This window comes from Odocoileus virginianus, chromosome 30 (genome assembly GCF_023699985.2).
Source record: "Odocoileus virginianus isolate 20LAN1187 ecotype Illinois chromosome 30, Ovbor_1.2, whole genome shotgun sequence".
In the NCBI taxonomy this organism is placed as follows: domain Eukaryota; kingdom Metazoa; phylum Chordata; class Mammalia; order Artiodactyla; family Cervidae; genus Odocoileus; species Odocoileus virginianus.
This window is the reverse complement of record NC_069703.1, coordinates 38,034,412-38,053,824: the sequence shown is the minus strand read 5'-3', so window position 1 is coordinate 38,053,824 and position 19,413 is coordinate 38,034,412. Positions and strand designations below refer to the sequence as shown.

The 19,413-nt window shown below is 53.6% G+C and overlaps 1 protein-coding gene across 8 annotated transcripts in view; it reads right to left on the bottom strand.

The window, feature by feature from the left end:
- Positions 1–594: 594 nt before the first annotated feature.
- The window catches only part of WDTC1 (WD and tetratricopeptide repeats 1), a 61,453-nt gene continuing 42,634 nt past the window's right edge, over positions 595–19,413 (bottom strand). For 3 of the 8 annotated variants that reach the window (XM_070458998.1, XM_070458996.1, XM_020909163.2), the window contains exons 4-17: positions 19,366–19,412; positions 18,799–18,910; positions 15,897–16,084; positions 13,647–13,829; positions 12,853–12,947; positions 12,393–12,508; positions 10,985–11,060; positions 10,290–10,398; positions 9,449–9,622; positions 6,196–6,431; positions 4,614–4,791; positions 3,785–3,977; positions 2,394–2,570; positions 595–945 (exon numbers count right to left, since the gene is read on the bottom strand). In XM_070458998.1, coding sequence (XP_070315099.1) covers positions 793–945; positions 2,394–2,570; positions 3,785–3,977; positions 4,614–4,791; positions 6,196–6,431; positions 9,449–9,622; positions 10,290–10,398; positions 10,985–11,060; positions 12,393–12,508; positions 12,853–12,947; positions 13,647–13,829; positions 15,897–16,084; positions 18,799–18,910; positions 19,366–19,412 — 2,037 coding nt within the window. In that variant the 3' untranslated portion in view covers positions 595–792. Of the gene's footprint in view, positions 2,571–3,784; positions 3,978–4,613; positions 4,792–6,195; positions 6,432–9,448; positions 9,623–10,289; positions 10,399–10,984; positions 11,061–12,392; positions 12,509–12,852; positions 12,948–13,646; positions 13,830–15,896; positions 16,085–18,566; positions 18,623–18,798; positions 18,911–19,365; position 19,413 lie in introns of those variants that run through there. The other 5 variants (XM_070458999.1, XM_070459000.1, XM_070459002.1 and 2 more) reach the window with 5 other exon arrangements.

The window sequence follows — 19,413 nt, the reverse complement described above, 5'->3', positions numbered from 1 at the left end:
TTTTGGCTTAGGGGGTCCAGATAAAAACTACTGAGGCACTGATGGTTCAGTGAGCTGAGAAAGTTTGGGAACCTCTGGTCTAAGAAATCCTCTAATCTAGGGCCCATCAAGAAAACAGATTTTGAAATCAATTTAGTGGGTTATAGACAGCATTTTTTTTTTCCTCCTTCATAAAATAGAATGGTGATTAGAGAACACTGCATGTAGCAAGGCTTAGTCTTATTGTGTAAAACTTATGTTCATTATATACATACGAATTAGCATGGGTATCTTGGGTCACAATGTAAGATGTATATTTGTTTGGGTTGTGATTTTAAAAGTCTGAAAAACCACTAGGAGTTCACCCTCCTTACTTTACAGATGAGAAGACAGCCCAGATAATGAAAGCTGATAACTGCAAATCACAGCCATCAGGGCCAGGCTCTGCACTCGGTCCTGCTGGACTGGTGGCCACGGTCCACAGAGATGCTCCAAGGCCAGACTCATCCCAGCCGGCAGAGGTGTGGTTACTCAAGAGTCATGGAGCTACGGAGATGACATCCTCTCCCTTTCCCCCAGACCCATGGGCAACCCACAAATGCCACCAGCCACACCTAGAACAAAATGGTTTTAATCAGTTGCGTCACCCTCACTCTCCTGGGAGCGGAGCAACAAAAAGGCTCGGCTCCTGCCCCCAGAGGACAGTAAGGCTTCTGTGTCTCTCCACACGGCAGGGCCCAGGCTGGGCAGGCAGGAGGCAGGGAGGGAGGAAATGGCGGGTGGCTGGAACACAGGAAAGCAAAGGGGCCCCTGCTAGTCCTTGGGCCCCAGGCCCAGCCTCAGCGCTCCGGCTCTCCCCTCCCGGCTGGAGAAAGGTCGTGGAGAAGAGACAGGGGAGCGAGTCCCAGCAGCAGGAGAAGCAGCAGCAGCTGTTTCCTTCACCAATAAATACACTTCATTACCAAGCTAGGAGAGAGGGGTGGGGGGGGTGATGGGGGGGGAGAGGAAGGGGGAGAGGCTGCCACCTGTGTCGCTGGGATTAAAGCAATGATGGTGCCAGACCCCCCACCACTATCCTCACCACCCCACCCCCACCCCCATCTTCTTAAAACTGTGAAAAAGCTTTTAACGTGGCCCTGCTGTCTCCAGGGCTTCTCTGTAGCCTGACTGAGAGGAGGCACCTGGCAGAGACAGGGTGGAGGGAGGGAGCCGGGCGGAGGGAGGCTGCAGCTGGAGGCTGGAGCCCGGGGAGCGCCGAGGGGAATGGGGAGGCGGGGAACCAACGACTGGGAGAGCTCCCGAGCTGAGAGCCAAGGGGGCCAAGAGGGAGGCCTGGAGGGAGGCGGTGGGGTGCTGGGGTGACCGCTGCATCCAGTGTAGAGCTCTGGGCTGCTGAGGAGGGGCCGAGTTAGGGACTTTCCATCCCAGGGCTCAGGAGACCCACCCCTCCCCCCAGAGCAGCAGGGGGCAGAGAAAAGCCATCACTTCTTTGGTCTTTGTGGCGGCTCAGCGTGGGGGGGGGAAGGGAGTGCCATCTCAGCAAGAGGAGGCCTGGCTGGGAGCTCTGGCAGAAAGGTCACAGTGAGGCCGGAGAGCGCCCAAGGGAGGAGTGGGGCCCCCCCAGAGTGCAGAAGGGCTGGCACGGGTGGGCGGGGAATGGTGTGGTGCCCCCGCCCACTGCAAGGGCCCATGGGAGAGGCTGAGCCCCCAGAGGGCCGGTGAGGGCGGGCCGCACAGTAAGGACCCAGCACCCTTGCTTGGGGGGTCCAGCAGGGCGGGGGGTGGGGGGGAGGGGTGGAGAGGGAAAGGACGCCGGGCTGCGAGGAGGCAGTGGCCTGACCGTGCCCTCTCCAGGACTCCCTCCTCACTTCTGTTTCCACCCTGACACAGCGGCTCTGCAGGGATGGGGTGCACCCTGTCCTTTTCTAGAACATTCCCTGAAGACCAGGAGGGAGCCAGCCTCGCCCGTCAAGAGCAAGAATGCTAACAGGCCAAGGCCAGCCTGTCCAATTCCACCCCACTCCTGCTGCCAGCCCAAGGGTGGGGCAGTCCCCGGAGACAGCAACAGCGGCAGCCCTGGCCTCCCCACCTGAGGCAGGCCAGAGCCCTCAGGGATGTGGAGGGGGGAGGGGGGTTGGGGGAGATGGAGGAGCTTCCCCTCCTGCTCCTCTGCTCAGGGCTGGGGCCAGTCAAGGGGCAACTGCCCAAAAGTCCAAAAGCCAGCACGTTGTAGCAATCCCCACCCGCAATGCCAAACTAACAAACGTAACGGGGAAAAATAGGAAAAAAAAGGGGGGGGACGGGGAAGACAAACCAAAACAGAACCCCCTGACCTCCTGCCCGGGGCAGAGGATCCAGCCGATAGCGGGGGCTGAGACCGGGGCTAGGAGGGTCTAGCTGGGCCGGCACTGCACCTGGCCCTCGGAGCTGTCCTCGTCGTCAGAGGCCCCGGCACCCCCACTGCTCAGGCCTGTGATCCGGTAGCCCATGTTGAGCAGCATCACCTCCAACGGGTCCGCGTTCATGCGCCGCTGGTTGGCCTGGGAGGCGCCCTCCATGTCCTCCACAACTCGGCCTGTGAGGTCTTCACTCTGCGGAGGGGAGCCAGGGGAGGCACACTTACTCCTGGGATCTGTGTGCAGCGGAAACACACACACAGACTGAGCGACACGTGTGCAGGGGTGTGTACATATGAGGGGTGTGCGTGGGTGTACCCGCGAGTGCCCAGGTGCAGGGCAACGTGTCCTGGGATGTATGGACGGATGCACAGACACACACACACACACACACCAGGATGCATGTGAGGGGGATGACGCATTACACTGGGGGTAGGGGGGCACATAGTCATACACAGTGAGATATATACTGGGGGGAATACACACACCAGAGTGTCTTCTGGTAGGCCCCACACTGGAAACTGACGGGGGGAATGCACGGACATAGGCGAGGGTGGACCCACACCAGGACCTGCTGGGCACACATACTATACCCCCCGGGGGTATACACAACTCCCCCACCCCACTCTTTTGTTGCCACTCCCCACTCAAGGAAAGGTCTTAAAATGTATAGGCAATTGGGAAGGGGGAGGAGGTGGGCAGAGAGCAGGGGAGGCCTCAGGCCAGCCCACCTGACTGCCCACACCATCCCTGTGTCCCCGTGGACCAGACACATCACAGGCATCACTACTTTAATCCTCAAAGCGACCTTCTGAGGTGGTGCTGTCAGGCCCATTCCAATATACAGAAGATAAAAACCTGGGTTGAGTCCCTCAGGCCTAAGTGAAGGGACCAGGATTCAAACTGAGGCCCATCAGGCTCCAAAGCCTAGGCGCTGCCCGTGTGACTGAGGCACTGGCCTCTGCAGGGCTCCTGGGGGACATGACGCAGAGGGACACAAGGGACAGGGCGCGGGGTAGGGGGGGTGGGGAGGGTGGGGGGGGTGGGGGGGGTGGGGCGGGCGGGGCACCGTTCTCGGGAGCTGGTGTTGGGGCAGGGTGGGCGCCCTCCCTTACCCAGTCCCAGTTACTGGGTCACTGCCTCCTGGGTGTGAGGCTCACCTTCACACCTGGCTCACGGATATGCCCCTAGAATTGCCCGCTTCATCTGGAGCTTTCAGAACTCTCTGGCTCCTGCCCTGACGCAGCTTGGACCCCTGGGGAGAGAGCTCCCCTGGCAGCCCCTTGCCCCGTGAGGCTGTGACTCCTTTCCCTTCCCGCCCCCCCCATGAGCTCAGCTGGAGGCCTCGCAGAGGGTACCCCCCTTCTTTTCTCCCAACCTGGCTTTTGCCACCCTGCCCGCCCCCTCACCTCTGGTCGGGGGTTCCAGAGCCGCACTACAGGGTCAATACCACTGGTGGCCAGGAAGCAGTAGCTGGGGTGTGGCTGCAGGCAGTTGACGATGGATTCGTCGCCCTGCAGCACGCGGACCAGGTTGGTGGTCTCCTTTTCCCAGACGAAGAAGGAGCCATCGTCAGAGCCACTGACGATATACTGAGCGTTGCTGGCGGGGGGCAAAGGGCAGGGAGGTCAGGTGGGGGTATGACCCACAGGCTGCATGGCTGAGGGAAAGGGGGAGCAGGGAAGCTTGGAGCCACTCAGGCCCCCTGAATTCTGGGGTCTTCACCTGACTTGGAACTCCCATGCACACGAGAATCCTCTCCACGCTGGAGAGTCGTGTCACTGTCCAACTGTTCTCCTAACCTTGGGGTCACAGACGGCCTAGGTCCCTCTAACTTACTCTCCCTCAAAGTGCATTATAAGCCCCGTGGGTGCCAGGATCGGATCCTGCCTCTCGGGGGTCTCTGGGAACACTCCTGCCTCAGCCTTTCCTCAGTAGTCCTAGCCTCTCTGGATCCAGACCCCCAAATCCTACAGCACACCTGCCCCCAACACACTGTTGATATTTAGAAGGGATCTTGCTGGAGATGCTTGATTCATATTCATGAATCTCACCTATCCAAGACAGTACATCATCTACAGGGGAGGGCTGGGGGTGATGGTGGCTCACAGAGGTGAAGCCATCTGCCCAAGGGCACGGAGCTGCGATTTGAGACTTCTGAAAGCCTAGGTCCCCACACCACCCCCAACCTCCTGTGGCCAACTGGGCTGGGCCCTCCTCCTCTTCAGGGCCTCGGACCTGCCAAAGAAATTGGCCTCCTTGATATCCGTGGTGGTGTTGCAGTGGCCACAGTAGCGGAACTGGTAGTCGTAGCTTCGCTCCCGCAGCACCATCTCGTCCTCGGAGATGGAGTCCTTGCGGCTCATGCTGCGGAGGCGGACAGGGCCGCCGCCACCACCTGCTCCCTTCTTCTCCTCTGGGGCAGAGAACAGGGACCATGAGAGTCCTGCCCATCTCTCCCCCACTCCCCATTTCCTCCCCACCCTTCACCCTGTTCTCTGTCCAAGTGGTAAGCCATGAAGAGCTATCCCTCTCCCCCTACCCTGGAAAACTGGGAACAACTGTGAAAAAGAGGCATCTGTGCATCCTGCCCTTGAGGGTGTTCAAGAGGAGACCGCTGATGCCAGGAGGGCCTTGGCTTAGGTCCCTGAATAATGTCTGGAAGGCCCGAGGATGCACGGCCCTAAGGTCTGTTGCTGTGGAGGTGAGCAGTGGGGCGGGGAGGGCAAAGCGCTGCCAAGAGAGCCTTGAGCAGGTGCTTTTTCTAAATAGATTCATGGCTTTGAAGGCAGTCAAGTCCAAGCCCTCCTGCTCCAGAAGACAAGTCAGCCTGGATCCCAGCGGACTGCTTAAGTGCCTTGGTAAAGTCATACCAGTTCTCTCAGTGCCTTGTTCCTGCCTGCCTCAGGGCCTTGGCACATGCTGGTCCCTCTGCCAGAACGCTTTACCTCTGGCGACACTTTGTACCTAGTCACCTCTTCCTCAGCTTCAAGATCTCCGCCTGAATGTCTCTTCCTCAAAAACCCCAGGCTGCCTTCCAGCCCTCCCCCAGCACTTGCACCCTGTCAGGTCTCCAAGGGCCTTCTTTGCTGCTCCTTCATCGCTCGATTCCTTCACCAGGCTATAGACTCATGAATATAGAAATTCATCTGACGTGCTCCCAGATGTATTCCCAGGACATAGCACAGTGACTGGCACTATCCAGACAAATGATCAATCCACGGTCCAGTGCACTGCAGAGCAGACGAGGAAGCTGCAGTCTGCCCACAGGGAGCTCCCCTCTCATGGTTGCAGCCTGCACAGTTACCTGGTTCAGTCTCCAGCGCCACCCAGGGGAACAGGGCGGGTTCTTCAACACCCTGTACAGATAAGCCAGCAGGTTCGGAGAGGCTGTGCTCTGCCCAAGGTCGCATGGGTCCACACGGCAGAGCTGAGATCAGAACTGAGGCTCCATACCTGTGTCTGAGGCCTTTCTGCTGCCCTGGGTGCTGTCTCTTCTGCACCCATGCAATCTGGAGCAAGTGCATTCTAGCCAACTAGCTGGAGTTCAGATCCCAACGGAACGGCCAGAGGCCTGGCTATGACAGGAGAGGATGACTCCTATCCTGAGCCCCGGGGGAACTACACTGGGTGCCTTAAACACGCTATTGCTAACCCTTGTCTCAAAGAGACCAAGTGACTGTCTCAAGGTCACGTGGTTCTCAGTCAGGGTGAGCCCAGGCCTCTGCAGCCTCAGAACTTCTGTCCTCTCCAGGATGTCACGTGGCACCTCCAACAGGCAGAGTGACAGCAACCCCTCCTCAGCGCGCACTCTACTCACCACCGTCATTTTTGGAGAAGAGGGCGGCCGTGATGTCACGTCCCAGTGCGTCACAGGCGCTGCTGTGGGCCTGCTCTGGGAACTTCCCTTTGAAATCATCCAGGCACTCTAGGGCCTCAGCCACGTACTTGAGCTCAAAGAGGCATCGGGCCAGGCGGAAGTGCGCCTTCAGGTGGCATGGATTTAGGGAGATGGCCTTGAGGCAGTCCCTCAGGGCGTCGTAGTGGTCACCATCCCTGGGAAGGCAGGCAGTGTGGTTTGGAGGTGGGGCCCCATGGCAGGTAGGGCATCCCCATTCAGTCTCGTGGCATCCTGTGGCCACCCCAGCCCACCTTTGAGTGATCTCAGGGCAAAGGTATTTGGGGATGGAAAGAATCCTGGCTCAGCCCAGGCCTTGCTCCCCAGGAGGCAGAGTATGTTTAGGAGGCAAGGCAGGAAGCCCAGGGTCTTGGCAGGTAGAGGGTGGGAGGTGGGCATGAGGCAAAAATCAGTGTCGGGCTGCCCTCTGGTGGACACAGTGCAACTGTGCGCCCGCTCACCCCAGGCACCCGCAGCTCTGCAGCAGAAGGCCTGGCATCTTGCCCGCCTCAGGCTCCCCAGGCCCTCCTTCTCCCTTCCTCCACCCACCTCCCTCCTCAGATCCCCCCGGCTGGCCTTCAAAGCCAGGCCTAAGGCAGGGGGCCCTCAAGGGCACTTCTGTGGTCCAGGGAAGCCAGAAGTGTCAGGCTTGGTCTGACCGGCAGGCAGCAAGTCCTCAGCCAGGCCCCCCTCTGTCCTGGCTGACTGATCCACAGCAGCTGTGGCCTCTACCCCCCGGGGCTGGAGGATGGGGCCCAACAGTCTGGCAGTCACTTTTCTGGAAGCGGATGGCGGGGGTGGGGGCGGGTATAGGCCACAGGAGCTCCAAATTGTCCAACTAACTTCTCCAAACTCCCGAAGCACGGATGTGGGGAAGTGGGAATGGTTTGGGGAGGGGGGGGCGGAGGGTCAGAGAAGAAGCCCCTCTTCCTCCCACCCTGTGCCGGAGTATAGAATACACATCTGCCCAGGTCCACAGATGCCCCACCTCTCGACTGGAGAGCCAGGTGCCTCACAGGAGCCGCTTCTCCTTTTTCCCCTCTGCTGGGGTGAGGCGGGCCTAGGACCCACTTGTGTTAAGAAGCACCCCCACCGCCCCCCCCAAGAGCTGATGGCCTCCCCACCAAGGCGCAGCTCACAACCCTTGTGCACGGGGGCCAGGGTGGGTCCGACGCTGGAGCTGTGCTCCTGACCCTCCCTCCTACAGCACCCAGAGGGAGCACTGGTCCTCAGAGCAGCCTGCTCAGACCAGGGACAAGCGGCTCGGCAGTGCGGAGGCAGGCAGGAGACAGAGTGTTCCGATGGCGCGGCCTGCGTCAGAACGAGTGGCTGTGACGGAGGAGCAGGCGCTGTTCGGAAACCCAATTACCGCCTGCAAGGTGCCCCTCAGAACTCCCGGGGAGAGCCAGACCAGAAAGCAGCCAGGAGCCAGAGGGTGACGGCTCCCACAGCATCCAGGAGCAGATGGCTGCCCTGGGGAGACTGGCCTGGGACAGAACGTGACATTCTAGGGTCACTGGCAGGCACGTGGGATGGGGAGAGAGCAGGCTGGCCCCAGGGCGCACCCATCCGAACTTGCTGCCAGCTCAATCTCCCTGAAAAGACAGCCCTCAACACCTCCCTCTCCTGCTCGAAACTCTTCAGTAGCTGCCCATCATCCACTGAATCGAGGCCAAAACGCCACCGCTCTGCATTCCAAGTCCTTCCCAGGCTGGCCCCAGGCTACCTCACAGACTCATCTCCTGCCAGTCCCTTCTCGAGCCCTCTGCTCCAGCCAAATGGATTTGTTGTTCTGCAAACAAGCTCTCCAGTCAGTCCGCCACCCCCACGCCTTTGTTCACACCGTTCCATCTCCCTGGGAATATCCCTCCCCCACAGCCCCTCCCCCTTCCCTCTCCTGTCTAAGCCTGCCCACACTGAAAGCAGACACCACATCTTCCTGGAGCTCCCTGATCCCCAGGTACAGTGACCCGACTTTTCCTCTGCCCCTGGCACTTCACCTGACCCTTCAAAGACTCACTGCTTCCTGCCTCTTCAGTGATGGACCATGCCCATCTCTTTATCCCCCGTCCAGAGGCTGGGCGCTCTGAAGCACAGGAACTCGGAGGGACAGAACTTTGTGTCTCTAGTTACCAGTGCATAGTAGGGATTCAGAGAACATGTTGAGGGTACCGTGGATTGGGAAATCATCAGTCTCTCTCAGCAAAAATGCAGGAGTGAGAGCGCTCTCAGCCTACAGCCTGTGTGAAGACCACTGCATCCTACCCACCTGCTGGAAAAGAGGGGCAACACACCTCAGGAGGGCCCCCAACTGTCATCTCCTGGGGTTGGCTGCCATCTGATCCCTTGGCCAACTCCTGATGTCTGAGCTAAGGCCTGTGGGGGCAGCATCTTCCCAAACCCCCATCCACCAGCCTGCTGACTTGGGTGGGTTTCTTAAGCTTCCCTCTCTGGCCTGCCGAGTTGCAGCCAGACGATGGCACACCAGCTGGCCTGTCTGTCTGGGCAGAGCCGACGGATGCCAGACGGAGCAGAAATGGCTGTGGGCCCAGCTTTATCCATCTCCCATCCTGGCCCTGGCTGGGGGATGGGGTCTGCCTGCCTGCTTGCCTGCTGGTGCTGCAGGCAGAAGGGCTGGGGGCCCTGGTGGTCTCCAAAGATAAAGGGTTCTTCAGGATATAGACCTACTCCCTTACCACTGGCCACTACCACCCAGCAAGACCCACAGCCAGCTTCAGATGTCTAGGATCCTGCTTGTGCTTGGTCCAAAGGGTCCAAGAGCATAGGACAGCAAACCCCAAGGTCAAGGCACTGCACAATTACTTCAAACAGCAACTGAATTCACCAGGGCCTCATTTCCATCTAGCAAGATTCTACTGCTCCTTCAAAAGTCAAATTCAAGGCCCCATTCTCCAAGGACAGGGATTAACCACTCTCTCAATTCCTGCTTCCAGCAACCACAGCACTAACACGCCGAAGCTACTTGTGAACATGTTCCACTTAACTGTGAGCTTTCCTGGTGTTTGAGGCTTCCTGATTCACAGGTCAGGCACCTGCCTACCACCAACCAGGAGCTGATGAGAGGCCTGGGCCTAACATGACCTGAGGGGCAGCAGGATGCCACTGCTAATGTCCCTGGATGCCTCAGCAACTTGGTTCCATCAGGCTCACTCACCACTTGCGCTTCATGTAGGCAGCAGCTCGGTTCCCGTAGAGCATGGCATTGTGAGGGGCCCTCTGCACGGCCTTGCTGTAAAGCTGAATGGCCTGGGTCCACTGCTGGCAGGCAAAAGCTTCATTGGCTTGCTGTTTCACCCGCTCCAGGTATGGGGGCAGCTCTACCTGGGGGCTGCGGGGGAAGCAGAGTGTCAGGCCAACCAAGGAAGGGCAGAGCAGCCCCTCAGGATGTCTGTGACCCTGCCTGGAGGCCTCTCAGGTTTTCTTGGTCCCTGAGGTCTGCACTGTCATCTAAAAGGGGACACCACTCCCACCCTTGGCCTGAGTAACTGTGGCAGGTCAATGGTCACAATTCCAGATGCTCTGTGCCAGTGAAAAAAACCAAGAGAGGCAGAAATGAAGTTGTCTCAGATAGGTTTAAAGGAATTCTTCACCAAACTGGGCATGTAAGTAGCTGACACCTCCAGCCTCCATGCTGAGCCGAACTTTGTCACCGCCCAAGTCCCGCCCATGGATCTCTCTATAGAGAGGTTTCTCTCAAGGGTTAGAGGACCTGGGCACCTCTATATCCAAAGCTGAGCTCAGGGCCTGGCAGTGAAAGAGGCGTGAAGATGCTATGAATGGAGCAAACACAACGGGGGAGGCCTGTCTATGCAGGACCCTTTAGGAGGGAGCCCAGGGCTAAGAGGAGCTAGCTCCTGGGTCCTGACCCCAGCTACTGGCACCAAGAGACCAGAGCTTCAGCTGGAGCACGACTGGGGTCCCACCAGGCAGAGGTGGCATGGGGACCACTAGCCACATTCCAGAAGCCTCTGTGCCCCAAGTCAGGCTGGCTTTACCTGACATGCCCCCTAGTCTCTGGCAGCCGGAAGCCATTGCTGTGAAGATGCAGGCCATTGGAGACGCCATTGGACACACCGTTGGTGGACATCTTGCCATTCTGAACTTCTGGCAGGGGGTGGTGAGAAAGGAACAGCAACAACTTAGGAGGAGGTCCTCACTTCTCCTCAGCAGCCCTCCAGCTTCCATCTGGGGATCTGACGGCTCCACAGCAGGGCTATCCCTCCCAGGGTAGGTCCACTCCCAGAAAGCAAGTTCTGACAGGCAGGCCGGCAAGCACATAAAGCAAGCCTGTGCGCCCTCTGCTGGCTGGAGAGGGACATAGCTTCAACTTGGCATTATCTGGCTGTGGGGATGCCTAAAAGTGGGGGGGTGAGGAGGGGCCCCAGGAAGAAGCACTGAGGAGACTGGTCTAGGATGGCAGGGGATGGCACAACTACTTCAGGTCCTCAAGAGCCAAACCACGGAAAGAACCTGCTTTTTCTGAGGGAAGTGAAAAGGGCCGCGAGGCAAACCTGTTTTTACAGCGCTCTCTGACCTGGGATTCCCTTCCAGTGCTATTTCAGAGAACCTGCTCCTTCTTGGAGGATCACAGCCACAGCGCAAGGTAAGGGGCAGGCTGCCCGGCAGAGGCAGCGCACATTCACGTTCCCCAGCAGAGATGCCCTGAAGGAGCCGGGGAGGGAGAACTTACCCCCTGAGGAGTGGCATTTTCTAGGCAAGAGGAAGGTGTACGGCCGCTGCTTGTAAGTCAGGTCAAACAAATAGACCTAGAGTGCAGGGGTCAAGAGAAGACGGACACTGTGAGGCAAGAACGTGGCCGGGCCAGGAGTGAGGCCTGGGCAGCTCTCGGGAATGTAGCTGAATGTTGAGCAGGGATCCACCAAGTGACCCAGGACGGGGTGCTTCATGGAGCAAACCTCAGGCAGGAAAATCCTCCCAGTGCCCAGCCCTTGGAGTGGACGGCTAGAAATACTATCATTCCTTAGAATCACATGTGTGTTAGGTCAACAAGGGCCTCAGGGGTTTCATGTTACAAATGGGAAAACCGAAACCTCAGTTTTCAGAGAAGAGAAGCAATTTGCCCAAAGTAACATTGCTAGTTACTTCCCTCAGTAAATATTATTTATTATTACTTAACATGTATTGAATCCTAACTTTGCTCCTCTGTTAAGTGTTTTATATGACTTTTCTCATTTCATCTTAGAAATGAGTACCACAAAATGAGTACCATCTTTAGTACCACAAAAAGGTACTATTATCATCAGCCACCTTTCCAGAAGAAGAAATGTCAGCTCAGAGTTTAATTAATTTATCCAGGGCCATAAAAGCAGCAAGTGGCACAGCCAGCACCCAAAACCAAGTCTGTCTGGCTCTGAACCACTCTGTTAGCCTGTCTCTTCACTTATCCTTATACTACCTTTAAGCCAGGCGATGGCTCAGCAATCTGAATCCAGAGCCCTCTTCTGAACTCAGGGGCTCACCCAGTCTCCACATCCCATTTCGCCTGTATCACACCTTGCCTTTAAATGTCATCAATGGTTTGTTTCACTTGCTATGTCTCTCCCGTCAACCTAGCATGGATCATATTTTGCACCTGTCTCCCTCATGTTTATGATAATGCTACTCCCAGAGTAAGTACTCAGTGAGTGTTTGGAGAGTAAATGAATTTATGCAAGGGTTATTAAACAACCTGACTGAGAACAGAAGGTTTAGCAACTGGCCATTATCAAAGAACACTTCCCAAAGCTGGCCCTGAACTGCACCCTGGCTCTGAGCTGCAGGATTTCCTCCTAGGAAAGCAGCAGATGAGGAAACCAAGGTTCAGGAAAATGAAGACAGGTGTTCAAAGTCACAGCACACAGCTCATAAATAAAAGGCCAGCGTCTGAAGACAGGTCTGTCAGTTCTAAGGCTTACGCTCAAGGCCAGGGTAGTTCTCTGGGAATTCCAACAGTGCCATAGCATTTCTGTATTTCACGGTAACGTCATTTACAGTGAGGTTTCTTATCTGCCTCACGGTAGTGGATGCGGCGGACACAGCCCTGGCTGCCAGATGTGGGGGCAGGGGAGGGGAGGAGCCACCTTGGGCGGCAGCCATACCTGCTCTCCCCCCATGTTGACTAGCAGCTCTGTGCCGTTGGGGCTGAAGGTGACATAGGTGGCAACCAGCACCCTCAGACGGTTGTTGTAGTCAGGCAGCTTCACTGGCAGGTGACCTGCAGGGAACAGAGTTACCTGAGTCTGAGGCTTCCAGTCCCTCCCAAAAGGGGCAGGGAGTGGTGAGAAGTCAGCCTTCCCAGTGATCAATCATCTTCCTCAGAAAAGCAGCTCTAAGTGTTAAGCCCTTACTGGGGCCCCTACTGGGGCAACTCTTATACACTATATCACTGAGTCATCACAATCCCATTTTACAGAAAAGAGACTAAGATTCCTTCAGGGTAAGAAATTTGCCAAAGGTCACGTAAGAGCTGGTGGATGGTAACCAGGATTAAATCCAGGTCTGTACAACCTCGGTCGCCACTGCCTCCTTGCACCGCTCCAGAGACAATCAGCACCCTACCTGCTACGTAATACTGAGCCGCACCATCTGGGAGGGGCTTCTGTCGGTCACAGAAGGTGTGCACGCCTGCTGAAGGGCTCTGCTTCATGCTTTTTCTGGTGGCAAGGCAAACAAAATAGGTTATAATACTGATCAGGACTCCTGGCTAGACTACACTTCCTCGGGAAAAACCCATTTGTGTCCCTGGAGAGATAAGAGGAAGAGGTACCTTTCTTCCTGACCTAAGCACCCCCAAAAGTCAATCAACTAGACAGCTGTGGACACATCACAGTGGCCCTGCCTCCCGTCTTTGGTTCATGGCCACCCTGTTACTCCCATTTCATAGATGAGGAAGCTAAAGCTCGTGGCTCACTCTAAGCCATGTAGTGTGTGAAGAGTAACAACAGTTGTCCAAATCCACAAAGGAAAGTAATGCAGGCCAGAAATTCATATACATGTCCCAGGAGCCCACTGAAAACTCAGACTGGTGGAGCTGCACAGGTCTGGGCCTTCTGTGGAGGTTCTGAGTATACTTTATTTTTTAAAAAATAATAAAGTAAAATTCTATGTACAAATAAAGGAATTTACATGTATAAGATGATAACTATGTACACTATGTATGTACAGAAGATAATATACACAGTGATTTCTTTCAGGTAATGGAGTAAAAATAATTTAATACACTTTTCATAAAAACAAGCATGGATTGAATTATTTTAAAAAATCAAAAAAAAAAAACCCACCTCAAAGAGATGAGGGCCTGGCAATGAGGGTAGGGGGTAGCAGGTTCCCAGGGACTTGCCACATATTCCTACCTGTGGTTGTGGATCATGCGAATGTCATAGAGCCTCACAAAGGGCCCGCTGGCCCCCACGGCCAGGCAGTTGTTGTCCTGGGGGTTGACGGTGAGGCACTTGGCCTCCACCAGCTGACCACAGTACTCTGTCAGGTCGATCAGCACCTCCGAGTGTTTGCTGTTCTCCCGAAGGTCATACTGGCTGTGAGAGAGGACACAGCTGGTTGGGGGTTGTGTCCGTGGGCAGAAGGCAGGGGAGAAGCCAAGGCCTGGAGTGCCAAGGATCTGGGAGGGGTTCTGGATCTGTTTGTAAGTAAGAATGTCAAAAACCACTCCTGTATCTTGAGTGCCCTGTGTGCCAAGCACCCGTAGGAGGCTTCTCATACATTCTTTTTATTCTAACAGAACTCCCTAAGGTAGATACTACTGAACCCTTTAATTTTTTTAACAGATATCAATATTATTGCCACTAAGTACTATTACTACTGACTACTAACACTTCATGAGACATTGCTTGGTGTCCAGTAGTGCTCCCAAGTGTTACACAGGTATTATCTAATTAAATTCTCACACCATCCCTAGGTACCACTAGAAGTTCAAAGAAGTTCCATAACTTGCCTGGATGACACCACAGCAACTGCAGTGCTGGGATGGTGCAGAGCTGGGAAGACTGTGTTTTAACCACTCTGCTCTGCTTCTTGATGCTAATTCTTAATTCTATCCTTAACCTAGTTTCTTGTAGGAAACAAAAGAAGTACAGAGGTGACAGAAAAGAGAATCTGGAGATCATCTACGAGCTTCCCAGAAACGCCAACACCCAGAACAAGCCCGAGTCCCATTCAGATGGTAAAGTGAAAGTGAAAGTCGCTCAGTCGTGTGCAACTCTTTGTGACCCCAAGGACTGTAGACTACCAGGCTCCTCTGTCCATGGAATTCTCCAGGCTAGAATACTGGAGTGGGGAGCCGTTCCCTTCTCCAGGAGATCTTCCTAAAGCAGGGATTGAACCCAGGTCTCCCGCATTGCAGGCAGATTCTTCACCATCTGAGCCAATGGTAAAGGTCAGGCCAAAACATCCACCCAGCACGAGCACACTTCTGCCAGGGACCTGTTTTGCTTCTAGGATGCACGCACATCCAGAAAATGGCCAAGGCATCACCCCTGTGCTCACCCACCCCCACCTAAACACCTGCAATAATTTCTTCATTGTTCGCTTATCTTTCTAAGCCATCCTCACCAGATTGCTCTTCCTAAAATATGGTTTTTGTTACAGATGAGGAAACAGGTCTGAGGGTGAAGTGACTCGCCTGGACACTGAGTGACAGAGGTCGGACTCGACCTGTTCTGAGTTCTGGTTCATCCATGACAGAGATACCCCTTGTCCTCTGTAAAAAGGAAGCGTGCACAAAGTCCCATGGGGTCTCAAGGGAGGCAATTAAAGCAGATTGTGGAGAGAGGGAAAAAGTTCTCAGGTTATAGCTGAAGAAAGGAGTTAAACAAAGGCAATGAGACCATTGTAAGAAAAAGGGAAGTCGAGGCAAAGGTGTGATGATATAGGTCAGTGAAAAGGGGGAGTCCACTTAACCATTTCTGGCTGGTGATCCCCCTCCCAAGAATATGTCCACTGACTGACTGTTCAAGGGAAATGTGTCATGTGCCTCGGTGTGCCAGGCATTGTGCTGGGCTCTAGGGACACAACCAAGGACAGGACAGACAAAAACGTTGACAGAGTTTACTCCTCAGTGAGGGACGCAGACAAAAGAGTGAACCATCAAATAAATAAAGTAACTCCAGATGGTGATTTGCGCTACAGAGGATACAGTGAGGGCACGGAGACAAAAAAGCAATGGTGGGAGGTCTGTGGTAGAGAGGACGGCCAGGGAAGGTGCTTCTCGGGAAGTGACTCTTAAGCAGTCTCCTTAGGGTAAGAGAGAGTTGAGAGAGAGCCGGGACTGAGAAAACCAGGTCGAGGAAACAGCACAGGGAAAGCCCAGAGGAGGCAGACTGTGTGTGTGAGGCGGTGAGGAAGCCAGCGGGCTTGTGTAGCTCAGGAGAGGGTAAGAAGTGAGGGAAGTGAAGAACAGGGTAAGCAAATGCTCCCACTGTATTTGTTCCCTGATAACTGGGCTGGGCAGACCATTGAGGCTGGACCTCTGTTGGAGGGAAGGCACCAGGTCCGTGGGAGGAAGCAGGAGGGCAGATGGGAGGGGGAACCCACAAGGAGCGGGAGCAGGGGAGGCCCCGGCCCCACGCCCTGCCTCAGGCCCTCACCGGATAAGCCCGTCCTCAGCAGCGCTCCAGAACGTGTTGGGCCACATGGGGGCCGTGGCGATGCGTTTCACCCGGTTTGTGTGGTCTCCAAACATGTGGATCGTCTCCTTCACGGTCAGGTCGTGGACATGCACCTTGGAGTCAGCTGCCCCTGTGATCAAGATGCGGTCCCCAGCATGAGGCAGGAACTGCTTGGGAGAGATTGAAGAGGAGGTTGGCAGGTGGTGGGGGTAGGCCACTGAAGGAGACTAGCCTGCATGTTAGCATCCTTTTTCCCCCCCTCTCCATAGCAGATAAGAAAAGGAGCCCATCCAAGACAATCCACCAAGAGAACTTTAGATCTTGAGCATCAGCCTGTAGGCCTAAAGGTCAAAATCAGGGTGTACACCTTTATTTTCCAGAGTGGTTCTGACCCACGCCAAGCTGGACTATCTAAGGAACTCTCTTCTTCTGATTCTTCCCCAGGCCAAGAGCTGAATGGATGATAATCACAGTTGTTACCATTTATTGAGCATTTACCATGTGCTAGACATCAAGTATGTGATTTATCTTATTAATATAATATAAAAATCTCATTAAAATTGAGGTTTAAAATAAATAAATAAAATAAAATTGAGGTTTGGCACTAGCATTCAGCAGGACTGGGTTCAAATTCAAGTCTGTCTGACTCCTAGATGCTTCATGATGACTATTTAATAACCTGGGGGTTAAGTAATAAATTAGTCTTAAAACACAAGTCCCTCAGTGTTTTAAGAGAGTGGGTGTTTTAAATTGGTTTGAATATTTCTGGAGAACAATCTGGCAACAGGTAACACAAAAACTATTTCTATCTTTTGATCCAAAGCTACCACTTCTGAGAAGTAATTCTAAAAGAAAAAAGGGACCCGTGCACAGATGCTCCAAGTAGCACTCCTTATAAGGGCAGCGCTGGAAATGGCTCACAAGTCAGACCCTGGGGAAGGGCTGAGCATCAGAAGGCTACAGCTCTATGTGGCCATCATTCAGAAGGAGAACCCTATCATTCCAATGAAGCTGAGAACAAAATGGTCCAGATCACATATGGCAAGGACAAAACAGCCACAAACATAATTTTGATTAAGACTAAAAGTCTAAAAATACTAAAATTCCACCTGGCTTGAGCTAAAAATTCACTCTTTCCACATCCACTTCTCTGATAGCTCACCAGTATAAGGGCTAGATGAAAGATGGAACTTGATCATTTTTAGGGACAACTAGTAATCTTTAATCCTGTCTGGAAACAACATCACCCCACTTGCATCAGAAACAGAAGAGCCCTCAGGAAGAGCTTGTGGCTGCCGCCCTACTCGTCCTGCATTACAGATGCCACGAGGGGGAGCTCGTGGGTTAGGTACATCTGTGGTTTATCACCAGAAGGGAGAGGAACCCTTTTATAATACAAGAGGAGACTGAGGGTCTTGCCCAAGGTCTTAGTATTAGGAAATATCAAGGCCACTGTCCAATTCTGGTCTCTGAACTCGACATTTTGTGTTCTATGATGCCAAACTGACAGCTTAGGTCCCTTCTCCTCATCTGACCCCGCAGATTTAAACTAGACCTAACACTTTTCAGGGGACGAAAGCAGTTTCTGGTCATCATGTAAGAGGTGAATGAGCATTTCTCAGTCATTAAAAATCACAGAAATTAATCTAGGCTTGGTCCTTGGAACAGCAGATGAGAGTCAGCTGGGAAATAAGTTCTGATTAGGGAAATAAGTTGGTTTTGAGCTCTTGAATCTGTCTTCCTCTTCAGGCTTCTTGATATTAATCAGGAAAAGATTTCTTGGATTAGTGAGGCTTTCCAAAGGACAGCTTCACTCTCACATACACCATTATAGAATTTCAGAACTGGAAACGTCCTTAAAGGTCATTTCCTTTAAGTTCCCAGTGAGGAATACCTCAGTGCTGGGACACTGACTACATCCTCAGAAGGCCCATTTTGCCTTTTTCAAATACCTCTAAGCATTAGACAGTTCTTTCCTTCATCAGGCCTACATCTGCTTCTGGAAAACTCATAGTCAGTAATCCAAGGTCTGTTCTTTGGAACCAAAAGGGTCAAGCCTCACGTTACTTTCACATAACAGGTCTCCCGAGGTCTGAAGAGAGGCCTCACCAGTGGTTCAGACCATAAAGAATCTGCCCACAAGGTGGAAGACCCAGGTTCGATCCCTGGGTCGGGAAGATCCCCTGGAGACGGGAATGGCTACCCATTCCAGTATCCTTGTTTGGAGAATCCCATGGACAGAGGGGGCTGGTGGACTATACAGTTCATGGGGTCGCAAAAAGTTGGACATTTTCACTTTCAGAAATCTGAAGACATTTTTAAGTCCCCTCCCTCCCCTCTCCTCAACTCCCCTCCACCAACAAACAGCAGACTCATTTCCTACAATCACCTGTGCCAGGTGCTTTTTTTAAATCAACCATCTCCTTAAACTGTAACACCAACCCTGTGGATTGCTACTTCCCTTTTTAGTTAAGTTATTTACTCATGAATTTGAGGAATTTTCCTTAGCTACTTCCTTTTTATAGATGGGTAAATAGGCTCAGAGAGGTCAGGCGATTTGCCCAGCTCACACAGCTTCCAAGAGGCAAATAAGGGAGTCAAACATGGGTCTGCCTGCTACGCTATCAAAGTTCATACTCAGAACCATACCTTATATCATCACCACTCACATGCGTATACATTCATTTGGAGCTGACCTCTTGGCTCTGAGAGAGGAATTAGCGCATGGAAAAGAGACAGAGAGTTTTAGAAATCACCAGCAGATGCTCAGATCACAAAGACGTCTGTGACCCCCAGAGTAGGTGGGAGACACACATGCAAACACGACCACACACACAACCCAGTCACACGGTTCGTCTGCTCTGCGGCCTCCCCTGCTCACCTTGACAGAAAAGATATTTGCAGTGTGTCCTGTGTGCATGGAAAGCAGCTTCTTGTGGTGCAGCGGGTCCCACACAATCGTGTGCTGGTCGTCAGAACCAGAGGCCAGCAAGCTGCAAGCAGAGACAGGGAACAGTTTTGACCTCTCCTCAAGTTCCGCTATCCTGTGTGTCCCAGGTGAAAAGGACTTAGGCCACACACAACTTTAAGAACAACAGTAAGTGTCACAGAATATAAGGTTATCTTATAAACAGTGATTGATTCTCTTTTATTTTGTTCTGAGGATTTCTCATTGTTCCTTAAATGCATTAGCTTATCAAAAAAACAGAGTCTGGAAGGTCATCCAACCTTCCATCTATCTGGGATTTATTATTTAACTTTATGCTGCTGATGATGAATGAAACTTAAGGACACAGCAGAGAACAGCAACACAGCAGAGAGCAGAGGACCCAACTTCTCTTTTGGGGCCACTCGTGTCCTTAGATCTACAAAGAGGAAGGAAAACCCCCTCCTCCCAACCTCTCCACATCCTTCTCCAGCACCCATAGGTGCCGGACCTCATACTTACTCTCCTTTCTCGTTCCACTCCAGACAGTTGACACATCCTGAGTGACCC